General features: G+C 47.1%; 9 protein-coding genes across 9 annotated transcripts; 3 read left to right on the top strand and 6 right to left on the bottom strand.

Annotated features, from left to right (window-relative positions):
* Positions 1-4,377: 4,377 nt before the first annotated feature.
* hemA (5-aminolevulinic acid synthase HemA) lies at positions 4,378-6,375 on the top strand (the record flags this gene model as incomplete). The annotated part of the gene is made up of 2 exons (XM_040793846.1): positions 4,378-4,717; positions 4,772-6,375. The coding sequence occupies 2 exons, from the start codon at positions 4,378-4,380 to the stop codon at positions 6,373-6,375; spliced, it is 1,944 nt and encodes a 647-aa protein (XP_040648701.1).
* Positions 6,376-7,155: 780 nt separating this feature from the next.
* PGRI_061310 (DNA-directed RNA polymerase I subunit RPA49) lies at positions 7,156-8,754 on the bottom strand (the record flags this gene model as incomplete). Its single annotated transcript, XM_040793845.1, has 3 exons — positions 7,156-8,178; positions 8,233-8,555; positions 8,616-8,754. The coding sequence occupies 3 exons, from the start codon at positions 8,752-8,754 to the stop codon at positions 7,156-7,158; spliced, it is 1,485 nt and encodes a 494-aa protein (XP_040648700.1).
* Positions 8,755-10,227: 1,473 nt separating this feature from the next.
* On the bottom strand, positions 10,228-12,124 carry PGRI_061300 (putative MFS transporter; the record flags this gene model as incomplete). Its single annotated transcript, XM_040793844.1, has 7 exons — positions 10,228-10,829; positions 10,881-10,934; positions 10,993-11,349; positions 11,405-11,527; positions 11,605-11,765; positions 11,821-11,995; positions 12,112-12,124. The coding sequence occupies 7 exons, from the start codon at positions 12,122-12,124 to the stop codon at positions 10,228-10,230; spliced, it is 1,485 nt and encodes a 494-aa protein (XP_040648699.1).
* A 2,086-nt stretch (positions 12,125-14,210) lies between these two features.
* PGRI_061290 (uncharacterized protein) lies at positions 14,211-15,534 on the top strand (the record flags this gene model as incomplete). Its single annotated transcript, XM_040793843.1, has 2 exons — positions 14,211-14,606; positions 14,668-15,534. 2 exons carry the CDS (start codon positions 14,211-14,213, stop codon positions 15,532-15,534), a joined length of 1,263 nt encoding a protein of 420 aa, XP_040648698.1.
* A 494-nt stretch (positions 15,535-16,028) lies between these two features.
* Positions 16,029-16,281, bottom strand: PGRI_061280 (uncharacterized protein; the record flags this gene model as incomplete). Its single annotated transcript, XM_040793842.1, has 2 exons — positions 16,029-16,088; positions 16,141-16,281. 2 exons carry the CDS (start codon positions 16,279-16,281, stop codon positions 16,029-16,031), a joined length of 201 nt encoding a protein of 66 aa, XP_040648697.1.
* A 1,337-nt stretch (positions 16,282-17,618) lies between these two features.
* Positions 17,619-19,657, bottom strand: PGRI_061270 (fungal specific transcription factor domain-containing protein; the record flags this gene model as incomplete). Its single annotated transcript, XM_040793841.1, has 4 exons — positions 17,619-18,237; positions 18,299-18,588; positions 18,643-19,394; positions 19,456-19,657. The coding sequence occupies 4 exons, from the start codon at positions 19,655-19,657 to the stop codon at positions 17,619-17,621; spliced, it is 1,863 nt and encodes a 620-aa protein (XP_040648696.1).
* Positions 19,658-20,483: 826 nt separating this feature from the next.
* On the top strand, positions 20,484-21,716 carry PGRI_061260 (NAD(P)/FAD-dependent oxidoreductase; the record flags this gene model as incomplete). The annotated part of the gene is made up of 1 exon (XM_040793840.1): positions 20,484-21,716. One exon carries the CDS (start codon positions 20,484-20,486, stop codon positions 21,714-21,716), a length of 1,233 nt encoding a protein of 410 aa, XP_040648695.1.
* Positions 21,717-22,019: 303 nt separating this feature from the next.
* PGRI_061250 (uncharacterized protein) lies at positions 22,020-23,127 on the bottom strand (the record flags this gene model as incomplete). The annotated part of the gene is made up of 4 exons (XM_040793839.1): positions 22,020-22,199; positions 22,252-22,361; positions 22,418-22,786; positions 22,839-23,127. 4 exons carry the CDS (start codon positions 23,125-23,127, stop codon positions 22,020-22,022), a joined length of 948 nt encoding a protein of 315 aa, XP_040648694.1.
* A 585-nt stretch (positions 23,128-23,712) lies between these two features.
* Positions 23,713-26,425, bottom strand: PGRI_061240 (uncharacterized protein; the record flags this gene model as incomplete). The annotated part of the gene is made up of 6 exons (XM_040793838.1): positions 23,713-23,805; positions 23,871-24,077; positions 24,131-24,606; positions 24,663-24,798; positions 25,626-26,200; positions 26,263-26,425. The coding sequence occupies 6 exons, from the start codon at positions 26,423-26,425 to the stop codon at positions 23,713-23,715; spliced, it is 1,650 nt and encodes a 549-aa protein (XP_040648693.1).
* Positions 26,426-26,539: the final 114 nt, after the last annotated feature.

The raw sequence follows: 26,539 nt of genomic DNA, 5'->3' as shown, positions 1-26,539 counted from the left end.
ATATCTCTTTTTTCCCCTTTTGGCTTTCCTGACTTGTATGTTCAAAAAGGCGCTCATGTTTAGTTTGGTTATGAGTGTCAATGTATTGGTTTGGACTCTTATGGTCTTGCTTTGGATTAGAGTCGTAGGATCACTTTGTAGTGAGGCGTGTGCTTCTGCCGTTATGAGTGCTAATAATACTGATCTAGGGTCAACAGTACTTATATCCAGCTTACCAGCCTCTATAACCCCTCGGATCTAACATGTCCTAATACGAAAGAAGCTAGATGGCTCTTTACAGTATAGACCTTAGCTGATCCCTTCTCCTGAATATAGCCTTCATATCCGAATAAGTCTACTTCTCCTACCATGGAATGCACAGCATTACAATAGAAAAACACCCCAAGAATCGTAATTGCATTCATGCACTATCTCTCACCTCCACTGAGTCGTAGTTTAGTCACATCGGAACTGATATTGGAGCTAGAAGCAGAGGAATGAGGCATGGTTAAAATAACTATCTGTGTAACCCAAGTCCTGCTAAACATGCACTCACCCCCAAAAACCAATGGCGGTGACAGCTCTACGTATGCTATTCTGCGTTTTGTTGAAGAGAGAGAGACTAACAGGACTTAAGGGATGATTTTAGAGTGCTATCTAACTGACTGGAGAGAAAAAGGGAAGACAAGCATTACATTTCTCTCCAAGCTCTAGTAATAAACTGGTCACACAACCACTCCAACAATTCTATGTCCTCCAAGAAGTGTCATTGCTGGTAAATGACTTCGAGGGAGGTGTCCTAGACCAATCTCCTCCTCCCACGCATCCTCTTCTGACTCTTGTTGAACTAGCACCGAAGCCCGTTGGTGCCATGATGAAGTGGGTGGTATCTTCGTCGCACCATTGCTTGGCATTACAGCGTACTCAACTTCGTGTTTGCGTTCTGTTGGCTCCGGGTCTTAGGTGTACGGGTTGCTGGTGGATGCCTCGCGATATGCCTTGATGAGTGCTGCGTCGAGGATTCTCGCTGATGGGGTTGTTGTATGCTGAGCTCAATAAAGTCGTCCTGGACACCACGCCCAGCGAGATTCCTTAAATATCACCACAGTCCCCCCTAGACGATGCCCACTAGAGCAGTGGTGCCTTGGGCATCATCAATAATCCAGTAGATTCTGCCCACTGCTACAGTCCTCATTGACATTAGTGGGTCTCACCCGAGGAAATATTGACCGTGTAAGTTCTCCAAAGTCGACACCACGAGGTTCTGAAAGAGCGCGAGTGGATAGATGTCTGGTAGGTAATGAGTCAAAAATTCTTCCAGCTGGGTCGCTAGCGATGCACGTTTGGTGTTGCATTCGTATCACGTGGGACACTTTGCTTCGTCGAGGGAAAACAGTAAGCCGTTGACCATTGGGAGATCCAAGCCCTTAGAAAATCGAGTACTTTCTCCCCTTCAAGATCGGCCAGGCCAATCTGTATCACTTCGTGAAAGAAATAGTGCACTCCAAGTCGATATTAATCAACTTGGAAGCAGGTATGGCCTTGCGGATTCAACGCTCTTTTGATGCTTGCCGTTATTTCTGTCCTTGGATGTCATTGCTTGGAGCCCGATTTCTTAATCAGAATTCTCCACTCCTTCCTTCTATTTGGTCATAGTCTAGAATGTCTGGCGTCATTCTTTCTTCTTCGCTCTCTCATGGTAACACCAATGAGTATCTGGGGCCCTCAATTCTTGGAGTTGTGCCACCGTCGAGATCCAAGGTAGAGTGGGAGTTGGCGTGAAACCGTAAAGCACAGTGCTGCCTGGTCAAGGTTGAAGGAGAAAGCTCAATCACCTCCTGAAATAGCTTCCGGCATTATGGAGGGTAATCTCGACTCTCTGGACCTCTGAGTTTGACACCCGGCGTTGGGCATAGGGGAAGTCAATTAGGGCGATAATGTAGAAAGTTTCGTTCGCTCTGTCGATAACCCATGTAGCTGGCTGTTCGGGACATTTGGCATTCAAAGGGCAATCCATCACCGCCGGTAATCTCCATGTTGGGTTTACCAGCCGAGAAAGATATCTGGCTCCCCATATTTCGCTAGGCTATCCCGGCTTCCTAGTTGGTTAACATCGACTTGGAATATACCATGCCTTCGCGGAAGGTATTCCAAATTGGCGTGACTGATCTCGAGGGGAGAAAGTACTCGATTGTCCTAGGGCTTGGTTTCGCTGGTCTCGAACAGGATAAGACATTATCCAGGCCCTCTTCCTTTCTGGTTAGGTTGCTTTCCGGTAGCTTTGTTTGAAAGTCATTTGTAGACTTGTTGGTGTGGGTAGGGCCGAAAGCCAGCGAGTCACGAATCAAGATTTCTTCGCCTGGCCATATAGCAGCATATAGACATCCTTCCGCTGTGTGTTACATTCCTTTTGATACCGGTAAAGGCACTTCGAGTTGGCATGGATACCAAAAGATTTCGCAACGCGTGATCCTGCCTTTAGATCATTTGCGGACATAACGTCCAGGGTAACCCGCTCAAAACGTGCCGGGAATAGCTCTAATGTGTGATAGTCCTCATCGCTCTAGGGTGGGAGTTAGCTTAGTATGTACTATCTGAGAATGGGCAGAGTATCTGTCTTACCATGGATTGTATCTCTGCCAAACCGGCATGGTGGGGTGTCTCATCCACTGCAACACAATAATGATCAAGGGTATCATGGTTAATTGAGTGTTATCAAGTAGAGAAAGATGATGATGAAAGATGATGATGAAAGATGATGAAAGATGATATATTAGAAGTGAGAGAAGAGCCAAGGGGAAGTCCACGGGTTGGTCTCATTTTTGAAGCTGATAAAAGGCATGAGTATGGAAAGATCAAGAGTGAGGATTCTTACCTGAGTTTCACCTCACTTTGGAGTGTCTGGGTGAGGAAATTGGGAAAGTCGGGAAGTGGTACTTGGCTGTTAGTACCAGTACTCCTTTGCCGCTTGTCTGGCGTAGGCCTTCTTTCTACCAGGTTATATCAATATAAAAGTTAGTTGGGATTTGATGGCGTAATATAAAGAGGGATGACATCTGAGTACCTGAGAGCTCATTATATGAACGAGAGAGTAATATAGGCTGCTAAGAGGTGGAGCAGAAGATATAATGTCACTTCCAATGAACAAGTGTATCATGGGGTATTATAGAGATAGATAGGAAAGGTAAAGTGATAGAAAGAGAAATGAAAGGAAGGGAAGTGAAAGGAAGAAGTAAGAGAAGCAAATGCAGGTCTAAGAAGCCCGACAATTATCAGACCATGTCTAAACAGATATTTTGATCCCAAATACAACGGGTTGTAATAATCATATGATTCATATCCCTGCTGTTTGCTATCCTGCTTGCTAGTTTACAGCGGTATAAATACCCTGTCCCTTCATATATTTTACAACACAGCTCTCTCACTCCTTCATCTTCTCTGCCTACTCAAAAACTATGAATCCTGAAAGGTAGGAGTGTTAATCTCATTGACTATGAGAGCGAGACTGATAAGAAATCTGTGTTTCCTCAGTCTCCATAGCATCACTTCCAGCCTGCCGATCCTGTCACAGGCCTAGTATAGAACTGACATTTATCATGTCAAGATGAGCAAAACATACAGCTGCCTAACGCCGAAGGGACAGGGAACCAAACTACGAAGAAAGACACATACAACTACGCTCTCGCGATGCCCTTTCTCCACTCTGCATTCGCCCCGATCATACTACTTCATCGGCTTTACATCCAAAGCCTTTTACCCAGACAATGTTCTAGAAAGAGCAGAGGATGAAACTGTCCCACACTCTCCAATTCTACAATTCAAGTTGTTCTTCCTTTCTCCTTTGAGATCTGCCTTAAAATGGATATTTCAAATAATATTGAAATGTAGAAAAGCATATAAGATGTTCATATAGATCCACATAAGTGGAGTGTTGATTGTAATGATCCACTTCAAATTGTAGAGATGGTCGAAGTGTAAGCCCCTAGAATACTGAATTAAATCATTTTAACAAGATAATATATAATATCGTAGCTTGAATGGCCTGCAAATACGGTTGAATTCTCATGTTGTTATATTGGTGCCTTAATGCCTTATTTCAGCCTCCGAATTCGGCCGAGGTAGAAAAATCCTTCAGATGTCAAAATGTCAAATTTCCCTCTGGGAATTGGCAAGTGGCAAAGGCCGGCAAGGAGGCACATCCGGGAAGAAACATCCGTACCTCGGGGTTTGACATGAACCAATCAGAACCCAGTATATGTAAGCTCGCATGAGTCAGCCCCATCTGGGCCGATTGAATTTCCCTTTGGTTCCGTTGGGACAGACTTGTAACTTATATCTCCTTAACTTGACAGGGGGTTTTTTCTTGTCTTCTTTTTGTTACTTTTGGCTCAATTTACCATGGAGGCTCTTTTGCAGCAGTCTCGCACTATGTGCCCTTTCCTTAAGCGCACATCCCCCACTACCCTCCGGACTCTGTCAACCGCTACTCGTCCTAGCACCAGCCCGGGAGGTGGAACTATGTCCAACCTGCAAGTTTTGGGCCGCCGCTGCCCAGTTATGAGCAAGGCTCTGGCTGTTCAGAGCGCCCGTCTGAGTGGCAGCAAGCGTTTCACCTCCCGTGCCGCCGGAGTCGCTGCATTCCAGCCTGCCCGAGTTCCGACTGGTAAGCGGGCATTGCACACCACTGGTGGTCACCCTGCTAGTCTCGCCTCTGGCGGATACGAGAAAACCGAACGGGGTAAGATTGAGTTTGTGAAACTCGGAATTTGACCTGATTCTAATCTGACTACAGGAAACCCTAACTTGCCCAATCCGCTCCGCTCGTCCCTTGCCGCTCACGCCGCCCACCCCGGCCCCGCGGTCCGCGGCCCCCGCCCGGAAGCCCCAACCAACTCAAAGTTCAATTACGATGACTTCTACAATGTGGAACTGGAGAAGAAGCACAAGGACAAGTCCTACCGCTACTTCAACAACATCAACCGTCTCGCCAAGGAGTTCCCTCGGGCCCACACTGCCTCTGCTGAGGAGCGTGTGACTGTCTGGTGCTCGAATGACTACCTTGGCATGGGCCGTAACCCGCAGGTCTTGGATTCCATGCATAAGACTCTGGACACCTATGGAGCCGGTGCAGGTGGCACTCGCAATATCTCGGGTCATAACCAGCATGCTGTCGCCCTGGAGCATACGCTTGCTAAGTTGCACGGCAAGGAGGCCGCATTGGTCTTCAGCTCCTGCTATGTGGCCAATGATGCCACCCTAGCAACATTGGGTAGTAAGATGCCCGATTGTGTCATCCTCTCAGACAGTCTCAACCATGCCTCCATGATTCAGGGTATTCGACACTCTGGCGCGAAGAAGATGGTCTTCAAGCACAATGATATGGAAGACCTTGAAGCCAAATTGGCCTCTTTGCCACTTGGCACCCCCAAGATTATTGCCTTTGAATCCGTCTACAGTATGTGCGGATCAATTGCACCCATTGAAAAGATTTGTGATCTCGCCGACAAATACGGTGCCATCACTTTCTTGGATGAGGTCCATGCCGTAGGCATGTACGGCCCACACGGAGCTGGAGTTGCCGAGCATCTCGATTACGATGCGTACGCATCGCAGGATACAGCTTCCCCGCAAAGCACTAAGGGCACAATCCAGGACCGAATTGACATTATCACCGGTACCTTGGGCAAGGCCTACGGCTGTGTCGGCGGATATATTGCAGGCTCGGCAGCCATGGTGGACACCATCCGCTCCCTTGCTCCCGGTTTCATCTTCACCACTTCCCTCCCACCAGCAACTATGGCTGGTGCCGATGCCGCCATCCAGTACCAGGCCCAGCAACCCCGGGACCGAGTCCTCCAACAACTTCACACCCGTGCAGTCAAGGCCGCCTTCAATGATTTGGATATCCCCGTCATCCCCAATCCCTCACACATCGTCCCCCTCCTAGTCGGTGATGCCGAGCTGGCCAAGCAGGCTTCCGACAAACTCCTCGAGGAGCACGGTATCTACGTGCAGGCCATCAACTACCCCACTGTTCCCCGCGGCGAGGAGCGTCTGCGCATCACCCCCACCCCAGGCCACGTGAAGCCTCTGCGCGAGCACCTCGTGCAGGCCGTCCAGGCCGTCTGGAACGACCTCGGCCTCAAGCGCACCAGCGATTGGAAGAGCCAGGGCGGTTTCGTCGGCGTTGGTGTTGAAGGCGCCGAGGCTGCCAACATGCCCATCTGGGAGGACGCCCAGCTGGGCCTGCAGGCCGGCGAGACCATCGAGGGCGCTGTTGCTCGTGAATTCAACGACGCAGCTGCCCAGGCCACCGTGCCACTGAAGGCTGCTACCCCTCTGACCGAGAAAGCTTACTCGGGAATGAACTCCACCCCCGTTGGTGTGGTTGCCTAGAGCAGACGAGTCCCGTCTATGCTTCGAGGTTTTTGGGGTAATTCTGCCTGCATTATTCCCGTCCATTCTTTTACACATAATATTCGTGCGGACATACCTTAACATATGCATCCGTCTTCAAACATATCACATATTCATGTCATATCTGTCTACTTTCGGTTAGATGATGTAGCCATTTTCCGGGATTTCGGGTCTGATTATTTCGTTGTGGCTAGCAAGGCCAATTCTCGGATATATTGCTTGTATCTATATCGATCCAGTGTCATTTATTGACCTCAGGTGGACTGTGGAATGAACATTGTTGAAGTGGTATTTGGCTCTTGTTGCATTTAATGTAGGCTTGGTTTTCTGTAGTATCCAAGTTTTTAGTAGGAAATGGTCTGTCATTGGACTTTTTCTTGTTGATATTTAGGGCTTTCCAAGGTCGATATATACATTCCCTTTCGGATCTGAACTACCTCTACTCTAGTTGCAAAGGAGCTGTTCCAAAGCATATAACAATTGAAATTGTAATTAAACAAGACACTACATAAAAAAGTAGATGAACAACTGGGTGAATCAATTTATCTCTTGTTGTAGTACTATATATGCGACCACCTTGCAAGGTTATATAAACCCTAACCACCGACAAGTCTACTCAAAATGAAAATCAAATCAAAGAAACAACCAAGTAAATTCCTCTGGCTATGTAACAGTGTCTCATTGATATAGAAACAGATAAAAGTAACAATTTTGTAAACACAACAAGCGCCATATATTCCAAGGCCCAACAACTCAACCCTACTTCCGACCACCACGACTAACCTTAGGGAACTCAACAGGAACACGCAAACGAGCAACACGACGCGCCGCCGCCTCCGCACGTCCACCCTTAATATTCCACTTGGCGAACTCCGTCTCACGAGGCTTATCAATACGACAACCAAGCTCACGGAAGTACTGGTGAATAGTATTGGGATCAAGACGCAAGTCATCACGCAGATCAGAAGGATCCGTCGCAAGCTCATTAGGCGCATTACCACCAAGCGAGCTAGACCCACCATCCCGCGCCGGCTGCGGGGGGATATGCAGCGACAACGCACAGATAGTAGTCTGCAAAAGCGTGAAGTCATTCTTAGACACGAAGCCGCCGCTAGGCGCGAACCGACGACGAACAGCATCAATAACAGACTCCGGAAGCAGATCTGTGGGCTCCGCAGCGCCGGGCTTGGGCTTCGCGATTGCGGCGCCGGTGGTGTTTGAGAGGATGCGACGGAGGTCTTCGCGGGGTGGGAGACGTTTGCTGCCAGGGCCGCCGCCCTTGGCGTTTGCGCCTGCGTTTTTCAGACAGCGGCCGAACTCGATTAGAAGTTGGATGAAGCGGAGGACTTGGAGGTGGGTTGTGTTGTCGGAGTTGACTACTGCGCCGACGCGGTTGGAGACGTAGCGGGAGACGGTTGTCACGCCCAGACCGGCTTGCACTTGGGTTTTCCATTCGTCCACGCCGTTGAGTTGGCTGAGCGTTGTGTGGCTGCCTGGGACGAGGGTCTCGATTGTGTAGACGTCGGATGGGTGCGAGACGGCGAGGTTGGGTGTTGGGAGGGGCTTCGCGGCTTGCACTTCGGCTTGCATGGCTAGGGCCTTGGCTAGGCCGGAGGCTGTGTCGGTGGGCATCGAGGAGATGAGGGCTGCGCCGGCTGTGGGGACGGCGCCGGCGGGGGCGTTGGAGAGCTGGGCGTTCTCGGCCATGGATTGTACGGCCTTGCGGGATTGTTTGGTGCCGAAGGTGTTGGTTAGGGCTGTGCGTTGGGCGCGCATGGTGTTCTGGTGATGGTTGTTAGTTGGGGGGTTATGTATGGAATTGATGGGAGCATGTACCATCTCGTCTTCTGAGTCTTCCTCGACCTTGCGGCTTCTCACTGCTCCTCGCAGGGTGGCTCGTCGCACCTCCACAACCTTCCATGTCTTGCTTTCTGGGTCGATGACTGCGACGTAGTGCTTCAATTGCGAGTCGGTGTCGTCTCCTGCGCCTTCACGGCCGACAAAGTCCAGCTTGGCGTGGTCCGAGGACTGGAGGAGCAACTCCGAAGAGACAATGCCCGGGTTTCGAGTCAATGCCGCAGACTTGAAGACATTGGCGCGGCTTTTGATATATGGGTCCCAGCGGAGGGATTTCGAGCTTTGGAGACCGGGAGTGTCGGCTATAATGCAAAAACTCGATTAGAGATGTTTTACAGCCTGGAGAAGAGCCTTCAACTCACCAATTACCGGTGCCAGCTCGCTTTTATCTTCAACCACGCTGGCGGCCAGCGGGGGCAGCTGGTGCAGCGCAGGTTTTTTGCTTGGACGGTCATTGTCTGCTGAGCGCTTGCGCTTCTGATCTGTTTTATTGGACGGCATTATGGCGTTAGAGAGGAGAGACAAAAGATTGTAGCTCTCCAGAATCGGCTTTAGCGCGGTGAAATAAAATGTCTGGACTTGTCTGGCAGAAAATTTTACGAGCGAAGACCAGGCAGGCGGTGAGTACACGGGCTTTCCACACAAAGGAATATTGACGTACATTGAACGTCAAGTTGATCTTCATGGATATACAGCTACAAAAACAAATGCTCATGTGGAAGTTGTGCTCCGCGTTACAGGTTTACAATTACAATGAACAAAAAATGTTGCACTCATCAAGTCATCGATTCATCTGCAGTAGCTAAACCAAGACCTCCGAGTTATTCCATGGATTTTTGATAAACTCCCGGAAAAAACCTCTCCACAACTTTTGACCAGCCCGAAGGAAGGCCGTAAAGATAATGAGATTGACCAGTCACCCCAATGCCGTGCTCAAAGACCGATAGTTTGCACCGGTCCTCCAACATCCACCTAAACACAGGAGCCCCTCCGAATAATAACCATGCATGACATCAGATCGTGGACGTGAATGAATCCGAGGTGTTGGAATGTGGGTAGACTGTTGTTGTAAACAGCGGATTCCGCCATGCGATCTGCGACTTCTTCTAATGATAGGTCGGAAATCTTGTCCGTGCAGGTAATTCGTTGGAATGAGGGGCGTGTCACGAAGAAACGAAAGTTGTAACGTCGCGTCGTCAATTGTCGTGTTCAGCGTTTAAACTTGAGCTCGGACAAGGAGAGCTGAGATGGAGGGGGCGAGTAGTTTATTTGCTAAAGTGGAAATTAGTATTTCCGTTCATTGAAAACCCAATGGCCTTTCGCAAGACCATTGGCGCACAATGGAATGACTTACGATCTGGCACGCATCTTTCTGCGCTTGCGCTTGAGACGGCGAGTGCGCTTCTTTCTCCACTTAGCTCTCATCTTCAAACTGTTGACTAGTTAGTGCATTGCTCTCGAGAATAATATAGGCTTCCGGGAAGCTACTCACGATTTCGAGGATGAAACAGAGATAGTAGAAAGAAAGATGAAGTGGGCGGGTCCGAGACGCATTTAGGTACGGTGCGGCTGACTCAGCCGCCCTCGCTTAGGCCCCACACGTGACAGCCCAAGCTTCCATCTGTGACGACACATGACCATGCCTGATTAGGAAATTCGGTAGGGTTTCACTCGATAGAGCTGTTGCAAACTATTTGAAAATAATTTTTGTAAAATAGTAGTGGAGATTCTAGGGTATTGACGTTCAATTGAACATCCATGAGAGCAATGTTATTACTATTTTATTGATAGCATATCATGCATCATATAGCTTCAAGTAAAAAAAAACAGTGAGCTTTTGATGCCAATGTTTCGGTTGGGTATAGCCAGCCATATATTCATTAAATATACCAAAAGCTTCATCACTCATATAGTTTCGCAAAATCCGCAAGATGAGGTCCACAAAAGTAAAATGAGAAAAGGTCCATCAGGTTTTCAGTACGTGTACCGATATGTGGGCGCCAAATCGCCGAGATATTCCTCTTCCTCTTCAGGAATCTCAGCAGGATCAACAGCGGCGCGTTCGCGCTTCTTGTTCTCAAACCATAGAGCTGCCATGTATGTCGTGCATGCAAGAGCGGACAGGCAAATGAACGAGAGGCAGATGATATACCCGGTTCGGAAATCCGTGACGCCATTCTTTACGACGAAAGAGTAAGTAGCGATGATTCCACCGATGTTACCGAAGCCAATCTGCCATGCTGTGCCCACGCTGCGTCGATGATGACCACCCAAATTCATGGCGAACCAGCATACAATGACAGGCATGGCGCTGTAACAGCCACTGGTGAGTAGGAAAAGAGCAGCATATTGCGCACTGTTATTTGTATGGATTGTCATGAGCATGATGAATGCGACAATAGCAATCGCCATTGGAATCAAAGTGAAAACGAATCGGTGTCGCAGTCGGTCAGAGCAGAAAGCGACGACCATCGAGAAGCCGAATGCTGCAGCCCAGGGAGGAATGGAGTACAGCTGGGTTTTGATCGGACTATAACCATAGGACTGGATAATAGATGGCGCGAAGTATGCGTATCCTGTATGAAAGTGAGCGATAACTCAGAGGAAGAAGGAAGCGATATACGTACCATAAGCCGGGACAATCAAGCCGAAGTACATGAAGCCTCCAATAAAGATCTTGTCTGGGGAAAGTCAGCGCGCTGCAAATGAATGCAAGAGGATCCGCCGAGTTATACTTACAGTCCTTGAAGACACCTAGAACCTCGCGCTTGCCCATGTGAATGTTGTGAGCAGCCTTACCGACATCCTTGGCCAGCTTGGCGCGCATGTATGTGCGCTCTTCCTCATTCAGCCACTTCACATCTTCGGGGAAATCGGCAATGAAGAAGAAAAGGATGATCGCGACCACACTGGTCAAAACGCCCTCGAGAATGAACACCCAGCGCCATCCACTGTAGCCGCACATGCCATCCATCTTTGCAATTCCGCTGGCAAGTAGACCACCGAAGGCGCCGGCGAGGGAAGTGGAGCTGAAGAAGAAACTGAAACGCTTTTGAGCTTCAGAGCGTGTGTACCACATGCCCAATAAATAGAAACCTAGCGATCGCAATTAACACCTGGTTTAGACATTGTTGTTGGTATTTGTACTTACATCCAGGGAACATGCCTGTCTCAAAGACACCCAAAAAGAACCGAGTGGCCATCAGTCCTGACCAGTTCTGTACCAGACCCTGGAAGAGCAAGACCAAGCCAAACATGAACATGCATCCCGATACTAAATTCAAATTAACAAGCCGCTCTTACTAAAATTGCGCTGGATCGCACGGATCGCAAAGGGACCAAAACACTTACGCCAGACATGGGGCTTCAACTTCTTGAGCAACACGTTGGACGGAATCTCGAAGATGATATAGGGCACGAAGAAAATCGTGAGGGCGGTGTTGTATTTTGTTCCATCGACGATATTCAAATCCTCCTTTAATCCGAGAATAGCAGCATTGCTAATATTAACTCTGCAGGCTGATGTCAGATACAATTAATGCTTGGTCACGCGCCACAATTGCTTACCGATCCAAAAATGCAAGCAAATACAAAATACATAAACAGGGTAGGATGTGCCAGTCGACCTTGGCCTGTAGCATGCGCGCGGTGGTAGTTGTGAGAGGAGGCAGATCAATTTCTGTGGAACCAATTTGACTTTCGCCTCTGTCAATGGCTTCAAGTTCTTTTTTTTCTTGTGGTTCTGCGGAAGAGTACGGTCAGCATAAGCTTATGACAACAATGCGCTGGCGGAAGCTCGGTACACCCTAAAAAGGACGAAAGGGGGAAATCCGGGGTAGAGATATAGGTGTAACATACCTGAGACACCCATGATGAGATGCAAATTCCCAGAATCCTATACTTGGAAAGACTATACAAAGAAAAAAAAAGGAAAGGAAGGGGAGAAGGATTGGCTTTTTGGGGTCGGATTGTCAGGCGCAACTCGCCGATGCAGGGGTGCTACCCCAGATGTCGAGGCCCGATTTCGGCCAATAGGCCGATATGCATTCCGCACTACTAATCTTTTTAGTTTTTTTTTTTTTTTTACTCTTATTGTTTATTTATGATCGACATGGATATGCGGAATTTACTGTCCCGAATCTTATTTTCCTTTTACTTTATACTTCATATTCCATACTTATAGGTTCTCCCTATTTTGTACATCCAAATATTCCCCGCAAACTTCTGAAAATGACTCAGGGTCCGTCGGGCCGACTAAAAATCCACTTTTGCTGACTTGGCAGTGCGGGGACATATCACCCGAGGTTGGATAATCTTATTACTCCTGAATTGTTAACCTGAATTTAATCTATTTCCTTCCCGATTTACGGAGAACTCCGACTATATCTTTAACATCTATATAACTACTTAGTCGACTGACTCTACATTATCCTCCCGTGGCCAATATTCCCACCCTTTGACCAACCACACCAGGAGACTGGGCAACTGGAAACCCATAGCAGCGCCTACTCCGTGCACCCTTAATCTTCCTAATTGTCTTTCCAATTGGCAGAAGCTGGGTCTCACGTGTATCCTCCTGAACATACGACCCGCGCCGGCGCCACTTTCACCCTTCCCCTCAACAATACGGAGTAAACAGATCCCGTTTAATATTCGCACAAAAGGGGCATCGTATTCAATATATTATGCATCGTCGAATGCACGTGCGATCGCGCATTACGAACCGCATAGACTCGCTCGCCAGCATTATCCACACGTAGGGTAGATATGTTAGTTTCTACCCAGCCACTAGGCCGTTAACAGGCACTCGTGAATAAAGCTGGTATTAGGCGCTATGCCGGTAGCTGGGTCATAAAGATCGGCTTCAAGGGATTTGCCATCTTTCCGTAGTCACTGTCATATTGCTCGTTAGAGAACTCTTCCTTTACTGCTCCAGCTAGTGAGACAGTTACAACGCATGAACCCTTGAAGACCATCACGCCGACCTCCAATTACCCTGATTGTGTTAATTTATATCTCATATCATGACCTTACCATTAGATGTATGATGATCTACGATATGAACTTGCCAACGTTGAAAACAATCTATAAAATCTTGGGATAACCCGAATTTCCTCAATCCGGAGATCGAAATAGGGCATATAGGCCGAAAATGTCGCGAATGGATGGTGGAGGACAGTAATTTAGGAACTATAGGCTCTTTAATAGTTACATAGTAGCTCCGGGAGTTCTAAGGTTCTCTCTTTGATGTAAAAGGCACACTAGAAAAATACAAAGATCGAGCAAGTGAATGCGGAACTCTGGGATCGATATTGGAGGTCAAATTCCCATTGATACAAATTAATAGTGTCCAATGGTTGCAAAAAGGCCACCAAAATAAAAGATATGGCTATGCTGGAGCCAATTGGTTGTAACTGTCTTTGTGAACTCATCCGCTACTACTTCAATGTTCTTACGGCCTACAAAATTTTCTTTCACGTCCACAAGATCTCTACCCGACTCAAAAGTGAGATAGCCCCCCTTTACCATTATCAATGCAAGATGTGGACTATTGAATCCCAACCGGGCTATCCTTGTATAGCGTTGGAGGATCGACCCGAAGTGGGTCACTGTCAAACAAAGAACCAGACCGTGATAATGTGGGTTTGTAGATCTTGAAGATAATTGGAGGAAATCTCTAGGCTTCAATCCTAGAATCATGTCAAAGACTGCATGAAACCTAGGGGCTTGGTCGGATACTCAATACTTGGCCTTATTTGTTTGCTATTCTCTGTGCTCTATCTGTCCCTTCTGTATTTCCTTTCTCCTTTGCCATATTCCATACTTGTCACTTCAAGCATCTCTTTACGCTATATCTACATGTCATTGATTCGATGAGTTGACAGTGATTCCAATCTTTCTTAAATCAGAATCCAACTCGCCGTTTCTTCTTTGTGGCTCCCCTTTTCTCTACCACGATGAGCCCTAGAAGAATCATTGTTCAAATATCTAAGCGTCTATTTACTCGCCGTGTATTTTGTATAACGTTTATTATCTTCATATGGTTTCTCATATATCATCTTCCAGCTCCTCCTCCCACCAAGAACAATGACCGCGCAGACCGACCACCCCCAGAGCATCATGTATCGGACACGGCCCGATTTCTCTATCGCTCTCCCTTCCGAGAGAATCCCGCTATTGAATATGAAAAACAGCTCTCACGCGCTCTGCAGAGAATCGAAAAGGTCGTATTGGCACGAAACCAGCAAAACAACATAGCGGAACATAGAATCTGGCAGATAGCGAAAGACGAAAAGCACCGAGGCGACGACTCGATAATATTCCAACATAAAAACAAGGAGTGGGCATACACTGTGAGTATCTAGACCTGATACAACTACCCAAGCTACATGACTTCCACTAACAACCAAAAAGTTAGTCAATGATAACAAGGCCATCGAGTTCGTAACCAACGAGCTATCCGCCATCTCTGAAATCGCAACAACATACAAATCCTACCCTCACAATGTCCTCCGAGCAGACCTCCTCAGATATCTCCTCCTCTGGTACTACGGAGGCTTCTACGCAGATATCGACGTCTTCCCCGCCCGAACCATCAAGACCTGCCCAGCACTAGAGTCCTTCTTCGCACCCAGACCCGACGAATACAACGAATACACCTATCCGGACATATCACTCGTTGTCGGCATTGAAGTCGACGAGCCGTACGCTTCACCCCAATTTATGCACGACTGGCACTGGACAAGGAGCTACGGACTGATCCAGTATACCATGTATGCACCGCGACGGTTCAGCCCGCTTCTGCGTGAGACTATTGTGCGCGTCTTGTCACATACCATGCAATACAATAGCCATCATAAAGGCTTCTTCCCTAGTCTGGCGTATGGTGAGAAGGATATACTGGGAATTACGGGGCCTGATGTATTTACGGATGCTGTTCTCGATACGCTTTCGTCCTCGCTTCCTGAGACGCATCCGTTCGTTGAACAGTCTGTCGATGCAGATGTGGATATAGGGGATCTTGTTGATACAGAGACGGGAGAATTGCGGAAACGTGTGACGTGGGCCCCGTTTCATAGACTCCGTGAGACTGTTTGCATTCAGGCTGATGAGGCGGTGCCGAATGAATCTATGGGGGGACTGTGCGTTTTGCCAATTAGTGTTTGGGGGAATGGGCAGAGACATAGTGAGGCGGGAGGGTTTAATCATGCTAATGCGTGTGTCAATCATCGGTTTGGGAGGACGTGGAAGAAGGGGTGGTGGGAATATATATTTGGCTAATGGTTCCGTTATTTGAGGTAGCTTTTAAGATTGAACATAGATGATATGGACCGGATGAGAAAATTTCTTTTTCTTGGGATAAATTCATATGCATTTGTTTGAATTTACTCAAGGGCAGTAGCTGAGAGTATGAACTATGAAACAGTCTAGAATGAGTGTATTGGAAGGTGACTCCTATCGAAAGGGAGAAGATGAAAGGACAGTAAGTGCCCTCTACTACCACGAGATAATCCATAAGCTTATCAAGAGCCGAAATACTAGATTTGTCAAATTCGGGCTTTGATCCTCATTAAGCAATCATTTATAGCACTGGCAACCTTCCTTCTCGGGGTTCTGGCAACGGGCCTGGTTGACAGAACAACCCCCACAGAATCCACACGTATCAGGAGGATAGCAGTTCCCTTCTCCTACAACACAGCTCCCATGATGGCCCACACACTTAGTGCAGGCATTGGTGTCTCGGCCCTCAAGATCTCGGGCCTATAATGAACATGTTAGAAATTACCGTTCCTGGCAGTGAGAGTTAATTGGTAATTTACCTGGACCATGCTTTGCTGTACGGAGTTAGTTGCGGTGTATGGATGGTTCAAAGGGTCAATTACTCACTGGTTCTCCGATGATAGTATCCTCGCCAAATTGGTACGTTTGGAGCTCGACGCCATTTGCGGCGAAAATGCCATTTTGCGCGGCTGATGCCTTGGCAATAAGAAGAGCGAGGACTGCGGTGCCTTTGAGGAACAGTTTCATTTTGGAAAGTATTTGATGGTCCAGTATTGAAGCTATTGGGGGGCGGTTTCTTCGATGAAGTATGAATTGAGATTAAACTTATACGACTGAGGTTGATGACAAGTGGGGTTCTTATATCATGAAGTTATATATTGTAGTAAGTATGAATAATATGTTTGCTACCCTCTGGCGGTAAAGTGAAAATGCAATACTTCAGCTTAAAGACTAGGAATGCAATCCTTCTGATGCATTGGCAATGCAGCCGAATTGCCATTTGTACCTACTAGTAGACATAAGAGCCTCAAATTTTGAAGTGGGCGGATTGGTATATTAGGATCATCGACTTGTAAGACAAACTTAGTAGTCGGTAAGCCTTTTGCTTTTTCCGAGTAGAATACATCGTGTTTCATTGGCCATGCTTTTCCTGGCCCTCTGGCTGCTTTCTATTATATTTGACTAACGAATGTCGGTTTATCCTAAACCTGAGCCCGAATTGCAATTGGGCTAGGTCTTGTGATGTAAGTTCCCGTTAACCTTGGAACCCCCCCGGGGCCATTTGAATGGCTGACATTTGATTTCTAGTCAAATATTTACAACACTCGAATAGCGAGTAGATAATATCAGGATTCAATACCCATTACCAGCAACCTATTATAGAAGATTCGAAAGAATAGCCTACCCTATATATCCACAATCGGGCAAGCTGTCTACGGCCATTCTGATGATTACAGGCTGTTGCCTATTACGAAAGATCGGCAAAAAAAAGCAACGGACCTGAGCTCTACGGCTGAGGATCTGACCCGAGACCCCGAATTGCATATCATAGCGCTTGAACGCGGAGTCCAACAGGAAGCTAGCCTCAAGATTGGCCATGTGTCGACCGTGACACATCCAACGGACGCCTGCATATGTATCGCAGTGCGTGAATTATGTACGGAGTACTCCGTAAACAACTGTGTATTCCTTATGAAATTGGCCAAGAGCTGAAAAGTTGCCGAGATTGACCTGCCATTGCAGGATCATGACTACGGACCATAGATACGGGGTAATAAAGTTATACAAATTTGAGTAGAGAAGGGGTAATAGAATTATGTAGCACCCAAATAAAGAGCAGCAATATGTACCTATATAGAGAGGATAATCTGGGCTGCTATCGTTTCATGAGATTTCGATTTACATATTGTTCTTGGCTTATGCGGCTCTAGATACGTATTATAATCGCCCTGGGGCATTTTCTAAATGGGACGAAATGCTAAAAGAACAGAGATAGAAAGGGAGTCTTGTCCACTTAGTTTGGGGATAATTTGCGAAGGCCTTCCGAGTGGATAGCATGCCGTAGGACTTCAAGCATTATGATATTATTCAATTATGTTCATTTCATCATAAGAAAGATTGGGATCAAGGTCACCAATGCCGTACCACCCGCAAAGATCATCAATGAAAGCCAAGGATGGCAATGCATCCATGTTGTCGCTCGATACCTCAAATTCCGACCCCACACTTCCCTGTCCTTCGCCACCAGATAAATCTGGCACATCACTTGACCTGGTTCCGCTGTCACTTGTAGATTTAGATCCAAGCCCCAGGATATGATTGGCAATTGTTTGGATCTCCCGCACGTTTCTCGCTGTTCTTGGCCAAATCTCTCCCAATGCCTTTAGACACCCAATGGTCATTCGGATCTGCCCTCTGGCAATTGTTAATTCTGTTCCCGCCAGTCGAAACGTACATGCAGCAATCAATGCCAGGGTTCCTTCGCTAGCCATACAGGTAGAGAATGGGGTGTGGTGAAAACGTTGGGCCGTTAACGCTAGAAGCCCAATCTGTGCTTCGGCGGACCGGAGGACTCGGATTGTGTGCACGTTCACAAGATCCGGTGTTTGAGTGTCAAGGGGCGGTTCGCGGGCACAGCTCGAGATACCCTCTGCGCGGCTGAATTTGAGATCTGAGAGCGGCCGGTGTAAGCCGATGGTGGCACTAGAAGCTAGCCGTCAGTGCATCCCTTCGGTGTGTAGAAGAAGGATATATTAGCACTCACACATGTATGAGCATGTGTGCCTGAAACATCAACTCATCAATTTCCCCAGCCTTGCTCATAACTTGCTTTTGTGTCTTGGGTAATAGGAGTAGCCACCCCGTCAGGGCCGAGTCCGCTGCTTGAATCATTCGTAGCGAGTCATCTTTGTTGGCAGCCTTTGGTACTGTGGATATTGCCAAGGCTGTACATCGCACAGCACCGATCAAATATGCAAATGATGAGAATACGGTCTCGTCGAGGGAAAATTCACGACTGTCAAACTCGTCCAGGGTTTTAGGCTCTGGAATATCCTGTAATGGGTTAGTTATTCACTGTGTCCTCAGAAAAATACGGTCTGCACATACTCCAGACTCATATTCCCACTCTTCGCAGGGCAAATCGACTGTAGACTCAATAGCGAAGGTCTTAAAATTCATAGCCCCCAAAGTCCCCGCATAATATGCATCCACAATATATAGCATCCACCACGTCCGCCTCCAGCATTCCTGCAAAACGGGATCACCGGCTTCATGTTTCGACGCAAATTCCTGGTCAAATAATCTACACTCAGTGGCTAGCCAGATCGCAGCGTCCACTTGTGATTTGGCGTCTGCTTTGCGTTCATACCAAAATAGTGCTATGGAATATAGAAGTCGGCACTGGACCATAGCAGGGTCTGTTGGGGATATTTGCGAGAAGGTGGCCTTTATGTGATCCTCTAGCGCGATTGACCATCCTCGTGCGTTATAGATATGCCCAATAAGGCGCATGACTGCGATGAGCGGCCTAAATGTGGACTGTCTGCTCGGATCTTGATATAGTCGCGTGAAGTGTTTCCGCGGCAGTAGAAAGGGATGAAATTTGTGAAAGTTGGTATAGTAAGCATCGATCAATGAGTCTTTCTGAATATCGTGGATATCAAGTAGAAACTCTGGTGACGATGTCACGCCTGTAGTCTCATCACCCGTGTCAAAATGTTGGAGCTGGCTGAAGCTATCAGGAAGCTCCCCAGCAACTTCTGGACAAATCTGACCATCCGCCGATCGTTGCGGACTTGGCTTAGCTACTGGCACTGCATTCTCTGCCGTAGCAAACTTTTTGCGCCGTTCTTCCAGAGCTACGCGACTTAGCCCACCTCGGCGTGAGCGAGCATACTGGCATGGTTGATGAAGCTCAACGCAGCGGCTGCAGGATGGTTGTTTGCCGTCGCATTTCACGTGGCGCGATCGACATGGCAAGCACGCCAACGACGAGCGTGTCGCTTTGCTGTAAATTGGACTGGTCGTAGACTCCATGTGGGATGAGAATATCAGAAAGACAGTTCGAATAGCCAGGCAGGAAGTGCGGGTACTCGGGTACTCGGGAACTCGCACGGACCATTATCCTATTGCCCGCCATAGTAAATCTTGACCGCCTAACTAATCGGATCTTCATTATCTGTTACTGTAGAATCAGAATGTAAAAGTTTGGAGAATGTGACTTGGAATAGAGAAATTGAGTTAAGAATTATACAACGGAATTGAATTTTAGATATGTAAATTACATAGTGTTGGTGTATTCGAATGTATTAAGCACAGTATTACAGGGATATGCGGCTCTTTCCCCGATTGCCCACATCCCCACCCTCGTGCCCACCTGCACTACCATTGGCTCATAGCATTTTCAGATCTCGAATCTATAACCGTGCAGAGCGTAAAATCTGTACTTTATATCCATGTTCATTACAAAATCACTTCCTAATATGACTGTTTCCTTCACTTTGAGCTTCCAACATGTCGTGCAAGATTACGTGGCTCAGAGCCTTACTTCTAATAGGGCAGATAACAATCATGAACCCGGGGAGAAAGGCTAAACAAGAATTTCCAAGGGCAACCTGAGATTTCGGAACAGAATATCCATTACAAATTACGCTACTATGTACGGGGTTAGGATAATTGAAATAAATCCAGGATATTGCACGAGGCTCACCATTTTTCAGGTAGCCGGGTATCCATAACACCTTCATACGGATCGCCCGTGGATACACATAGGCATTCTTCGGGGAACCAAAATAATTACCGCACCTGACAGAAGACGTTTATTTCCATAGTGTTCCGAATATGCATATAAAAGAGCATGAACCGGCCTTGCTCACCATCTCATATCGCTCATACACATCGACCACATACACAACAAGCAGCGAAGCCTCGTGCAAAAGTCAGAAGAAATGTCACACAAGATAGTCATCATTGGTGCTGGGTTTGCCGGAGTATGGAGCGCACTCTCAGCCAAGCGTCTACTCAAACTCGCAAACAAAGAGAACGAGATCGAGGTTGTCGTCATCGCTCCTGAGCCCATCTTAGTGATGCGTCCTCGGCTCTATGAATCCAATGCTTCTACTTTGGTTCATCCTCTCGAGACACTCTTCAGAGAAGCACACATCAAGTTCATACCTGGTATCGCCGAGGCCATCCTTACCGAAAAGCACACTGTCCATGTCAAATCTGCCTCAGGTATCGAAACAACCGTCGACTACGACCGCCTCATTCTCGCCGCCGGTAGCTCCGTCAACCACCCCGAAGGCGTTATAGGTCTTGAGAAATATGCTTTCGATATCGATTCTCTCGACGGTGCCGTCAAACTGGAAGCACACCTCAAGGAGCTTGGCGAATTCCCCGCGAGCCCTGGTCGCAATACCGTGGTCGTGTGCGGCGCTGGATTCACGGGCGTTGAACTCGCAGCCGAGCTGCCTCGACGACTCAGCCACATTCCCAATGCGCACGTCATCCTCGTTGGAAACGCGGATGAGGTTGCCCCCGATTTTGGAACTGATCCACGTCCAGCAATCGCACAAGCCTTGACAGATCTCGGCGTCGAGTTCAAACTCGGATCTGGAGTCTCGGCAGTTGACTCGGAAGGTGTCACTCTCGCGAGTGGGGAACGTATCGAAACAAAGACGGCAATCTGGACCGCTGGAGTGAGGGCTACGCCCCTTACAACACAAATTCCCGGCCGGAAGGATGCATTGGCACGGCTCTATGTTGACGAATATCTTCGTGTTCCGTCTGTGGATGACGTATTTGCCACAGGTGATGCTGCGTGTGCGATTGCCGACGGTAAAAGCCAGTATGCGTTGATGTCCTGCCAGCATGCAAATCAGCTCGGCCGCGTATCAGGTTACAATGCCGCAGCAGCACTCCTGAGTGAGCCTCTCATGGAGTACTCGCAAGCTGAGTACAATTGTTGCCTTGATCTTGGCTCCTGGGGTGCGCTGATTGCCAGTGGCTGGGACAGGGAAAAGATTAAGCTCTCTGGCGATATAGCGAAGCGAGTGAAGTGCTACATCAACCAAAAGTTGATCTATCCTCCCGAAAATATCCAGGAAGCTCTTACCTTGGCTGAACCTGTTGACATTGATTCTGATACGCTGTTTCAACAGCTGACTCAAGTTATTGGATAGATTACAATGAAATATCGAGCTCCTCCCTGAATGGCTCTGGATAAACCACTATCTTCCAAATCTATATAGGCATAAGATCTAGACCGCTAATTCAGAACATGGGGAATATATCCCATTTTCAGACTAAATCGTTAGACTAATTGATAAGTCACAAGGATCACACGCCCGGTGCTATTCCTACAATCCATGGGGCTCATGCTCATAGCTGGCGAGTGAGTCATAGCACTTCCTCCGGAAGACTCCCTAGGAAAAGGAAAAAGCAAGAAAGGTCAAAATGAAGAAAGAGTAAAAAAAAAGTGAACCCTAGCCCCTTGGCACGTTCGGTGGTTTCTCCAGCTCAGTTGTGAAATCGATGTCAGAACCTTGGCGCCATCGTTTGCGCTGAGATATGGCCGACGAACCTGCAGCAGTCTCGAAGATCATGTAGAGAAGTGAGAGGATCTTGGATTTTCCGGTGTCCCAATGGTAGATTCGAATTGCGTACTAGATAATTTATTAGTTCCATTCTAGTGTTATGCTTTGTGGGGTTTCATACCTCACTGTTCTCTCTAATGTGGATGAAGTGCCACTCGAAACTATCAGTAGCGACCCCATATACAGATGTGTCAAACATCTTCGACGTTTTCCTGGTGTGATGAATCATACCTATCTAGATTAGCTCGTGCGCTTATAGATGTTTAGTGTAAGTCAACGTAACTTACCCATGTACGCTAGGCATTGGAACACGCCGGCCTTCAGAGCCTCGGGCTTCTTTGCTTCCACCATTACGAGGTTTGTCTCGTAATCTTCCGGCCTTCCGAACCAGAGGGAATAGTCCACCACACCAGAAAGCAGAACTCTCTCGCCCTTGACTTTCCACGGACGTTCGATACTCCGCTCAAACTGAAGATGAAGCGATTTGATGGTCTCTGTGGAGAGGGAAAATCCGATGGAAAGACGTGGATTGATCTTTGATTCATGTTTCATCTTCGCGAGCGTGCTCAGCATAATAACGTCAATTCGAGATCGCAAAAGGGCTTCATTTGGTGGTGAGCCACCCGTTGCCAGGTCGTAATCGGCCAGAACAAGTTCTGTTTAAGTCAGCATATATAGGCACAATCAGTATGAGCAGATTGACTATACCGAGATAACGGGGCAGCGAGACCATTTCGTCCCCACTTGGGGAAAGTTCATCGTCACTGGGGTCAGCTCGTTTCAGGGAAAATATCTTGGGTATTTCCGACATCTCCAAATCAGTGACAGCCTTGCTCGGCAGCTTTTTCGCCTCATTTTTCAATTTCAAACTTTGGGTTCGGATAAGGTCCATTATTGTTTTCGTCTCCGCATGAATTTCCCTGTTCTTGGTAAAACGGGCGACCTTTGTGTTGAGAATGTGAAACTTTTCCTCTAGCTTTTCCATAAAATCAGCCATGGCTGTAAATTATGCGGACAGCTGCAGGCGAAGAAATGTTGAGAAATGACCCTTCGAGCTTCGTCAGAGTTGTCACGGGAATTGGATACTAGGCTGTAGGACGATCGATGAAAGAAGAATTGGCAGAGGAATCGAAGAAAGTTGAGTAGAATAAGGCACAACGAAGATAAGGATGTCAAGGAATTTCGATATAAGACGTTGGATGTTAAATGGAAGAAGTTGGATGTCGGAGAAGAAGAAGTTTGATATTGGAGAAAAAGAAGTTGGAAGTTGGATGTCAGAGAAAAAGAAGCTGGATACTGGAGAAGATGAAGTTGAATGTTAAGAAGATAAAGTTTATAAGTTGCTAGATCCAGTAATAGGTGAAATAACCAGGGAAATCGCCGTCAGAGTTGAATGGGAACTAAGTAGGTTACTTATACGGTTCCAAGGTATATATATGTGCCCAAGAGAGGCTTATTTTATAAAAAAAGACTTCGGAGGCTCGAAACTTAGTATTGATGATGACTCTATAACCCTAGAACTCGAAGATACCGGAGTTGATATCTCCCAGAAAGGGAAAGTTCGAAAATAAGAACCACTATTCTAACCATAATGTAATTGGGCGACCGCTTCCAGATAGGGATCGGAAAGCCACAGTTCGATTACTTCATATATAACATAGAGTGTGTGGGCCTTCTAGCGATTCACCAGTTCAGTGGCGTGTTAGAAATATCACAGCTATCATCTTCACTCCCACGTACTCGGTCACTACCACCAATAGGATCGAAGGATAAAGCAGTGATCTCTTCGATGCGACAGTCACTAATCTGATGGACAGTAGGCGTACGTAGAGATGAACGGGCCGCTACATGCCTTCTGTAGAGATTAACTGCCTGGCCGATAATGTCTTGGACTTGAGCAGTAATTTGATGCTGCTGGTTGCTCCAGTCAAGTACTTTGATTGTGTACTGATATAAAGTTAGTTACAACTTGGGGTATCTCACATCAACGAAATACTTACCCGACTATTCTTGCTAAGATGCATAAAAGTCCACTTGCGCCCGTCAGTCATGATACCATAGATGGCTGCATCTGCGCGTGCAAGTTTTCGAGCACGATGAATCCTCGCCATATTCTGAAGCAAAACCCAGTCATGTGGCATCTGAGACTTCGGCTTCATGACGATCAAATTTGTTTCCAACTCCCAACAGTGTCCATACCATAGGACGTAGTCAATGATATTAGTCGAAGTCAAGCTTGTGTCTTCTTCCATTTCTAGCTCCTGATCTTCCATTTCTGATGTGACTATTCGCTTCTGGAAGCTCCAGTGAGGCGATTCACCTTTTGCTGGTTGAAGAGAACAAAATGATTTTCCTTCTTTGTTGATCTTGTCCGCCAATTGCTCGAGTAGGAGGGATTCTACTCGCACTCGGCGGACTAGCCATTGTACACCAGCCTCTCGACTGAAGGCTCGCTCGAGATCGCTCCATAAGCATCCTAATAAATGCCGTTAGCTTGTGAGATTTCCCAAAGTCATATTAAATGAATCTTACCGAGATGCTCTGGGATATCCCATCTCTTTGTCGCATTAAGTTGCTTTCTGTTCCACCATCTCGTCCGTGAGAGATTAAAATCTTTGACTACACTGTGAAACCTGATGGAAGGTCCAGGCTCCTCTGGGTTCGCCATCTGAGATGATTTCAGTAGAAACATGAGTGTGAATAGATACGGTTGTGAACGAATGAAAGAGAAGTGCTGACAGGCGAGGAAAGTATGATGATATTATGTAGTTTTATACTTTCTACATTCTTCGTACTTTCCCTTTTTAGGAAATCACATACATTCCAAGGTTTCCTTCCAAGGTGGCACTAAACACTTTATTTTCTACGTCTTACACCTAGACCCGTCGTCCGATATAGTTATAGGTCGCCCCACCCCGTCGTGGAATATCCATTGTTTTCTCTGTTGATCTCGAGGGAGGTTCCGGAATAGGAACCTAGCCTAAATCAGCGCCGGAAGCCATCCGCTAAGATATTCATCGGCTTGATCGGAGAAGCCTTTTCAGTTGCACGGGTTCGCTCATACAATATGCTAGAGGCCGATGTAGCGCTTCCCAAGTAGAATTATCATTTTTACCAAGGGATTGTATCCGGCTCAAAGAAGGTGTAAATAGCGAGAGAGCGATGTTAGCTAGTTTTTCATAGAGAGTTTCTAGCCTGAGCGGAGTATAGAATTTAAGCATAGAAGTGAAGTATGAAATTTAATCACATAATTAAAGGACATAATAAAAGCGAATATTCAAATACAAGAGGTATTATAGGAAATATTTGGGTGCGAGAGGAAATATGGATGTAGCTAGCGAAGTCTAAGGTTTTCGCTGATCAACGGGGGTGTAGTTAGACGTAATGGACGGTGCCTAGAAATATGGCTCTACCAGAGATAGTTGGCTAGCTATTGCAATACCTGAAAATACGAAAATAAGCGCATGCACTAAGGTATCCAGTGGGAATGTTTACCGAAAGACCAGCGCGCAGACCACCTTGTGTTTGTGCTTGTTGCTGCTGTTGACATAGTTCGATGCCTGCCATTGTCTCGTAAAACATGCAAAACGGACTGTCGAGGTCTTCTCCATAGATAGTTTTGTACTCCATATCTATGGGATAGAGCACAGGCGTCAGAGGCAGAATTGTATCGTCATATTCTGTCTGCGAATCGGCGACCTCGTTGTAGTCATTTGGCTTAGTGTGATACGTAGGAGAGTTGGAATAAGCTGATCCCCAGTAAACAGCATAGAGAGACACTGAGGGATAGGGAAAGACCGTTGGAGGGGATTCCACGAGCGGGAAAGTGCATTCTTGACCACACGTAGTTTGGCAATGCGCATCTGACTCTGTGTGGTATTCGTAGGAAGCAATTTGGTTCGGGGAAGGCGAGATGTGAGATTTTGGATTTAAGATTAACTTAGAAGCTCGCATCTTCGTTCGGGTATTTGTTGGAGGTGGTTTTGGTGAATCATGCTCTGCGGGTGACTGTTTTTGAGAAGTGGCAGCTTGTTTCTCTAGTTCCTCTAAGCGCCGCTTCAACCTTTTGCCTGATAGGACACGCTGAGTTAGGTAGAGCAACGAGACCGCGACGTGGACAACGAGCACTTACGATATTTACGCTGAGCTATTCGGTTCTGAACGCGACGACGCTCGGTGGAATTGGAAATTTTAGTCCAGTCTTCACTGGCATCGGCATTAGGACTGGACTTGCGGGTGGTACTATGTCTATCACGGGAGCTGGAATGATCGTCATCCTCGGTGGAGCGTTTCATACTGGAGATAGATGTAATGAGATCGGCCGTTTGAGTAGTGTAGAGCGCAAAGAAGGCCTAAATGACTGTGGATCATAGGCTATTCATAAGCTCGTCCGATGTACGAGAGTAGAC

This window comes from Penicillium griseofulvum, assembly GCF_001561935.1.
Source record: "Penicillium griseofulvum strain PG3 chromosome Unknown contig_95, whole genome shotgun sequence".
Classification (NCBI taxonomy): Eukaryota; Fungi; Ascomycota; class Eurotiomycetes; order Eurotiales; family Aspergillaceae; genus Penicillium; species Penicillium griseofulvum.
The sequence above is the reverse complement of the archived record's forward strand: the minus strand, read 5'-3'. Positions and strand labels throughout refer to the sequence as shown.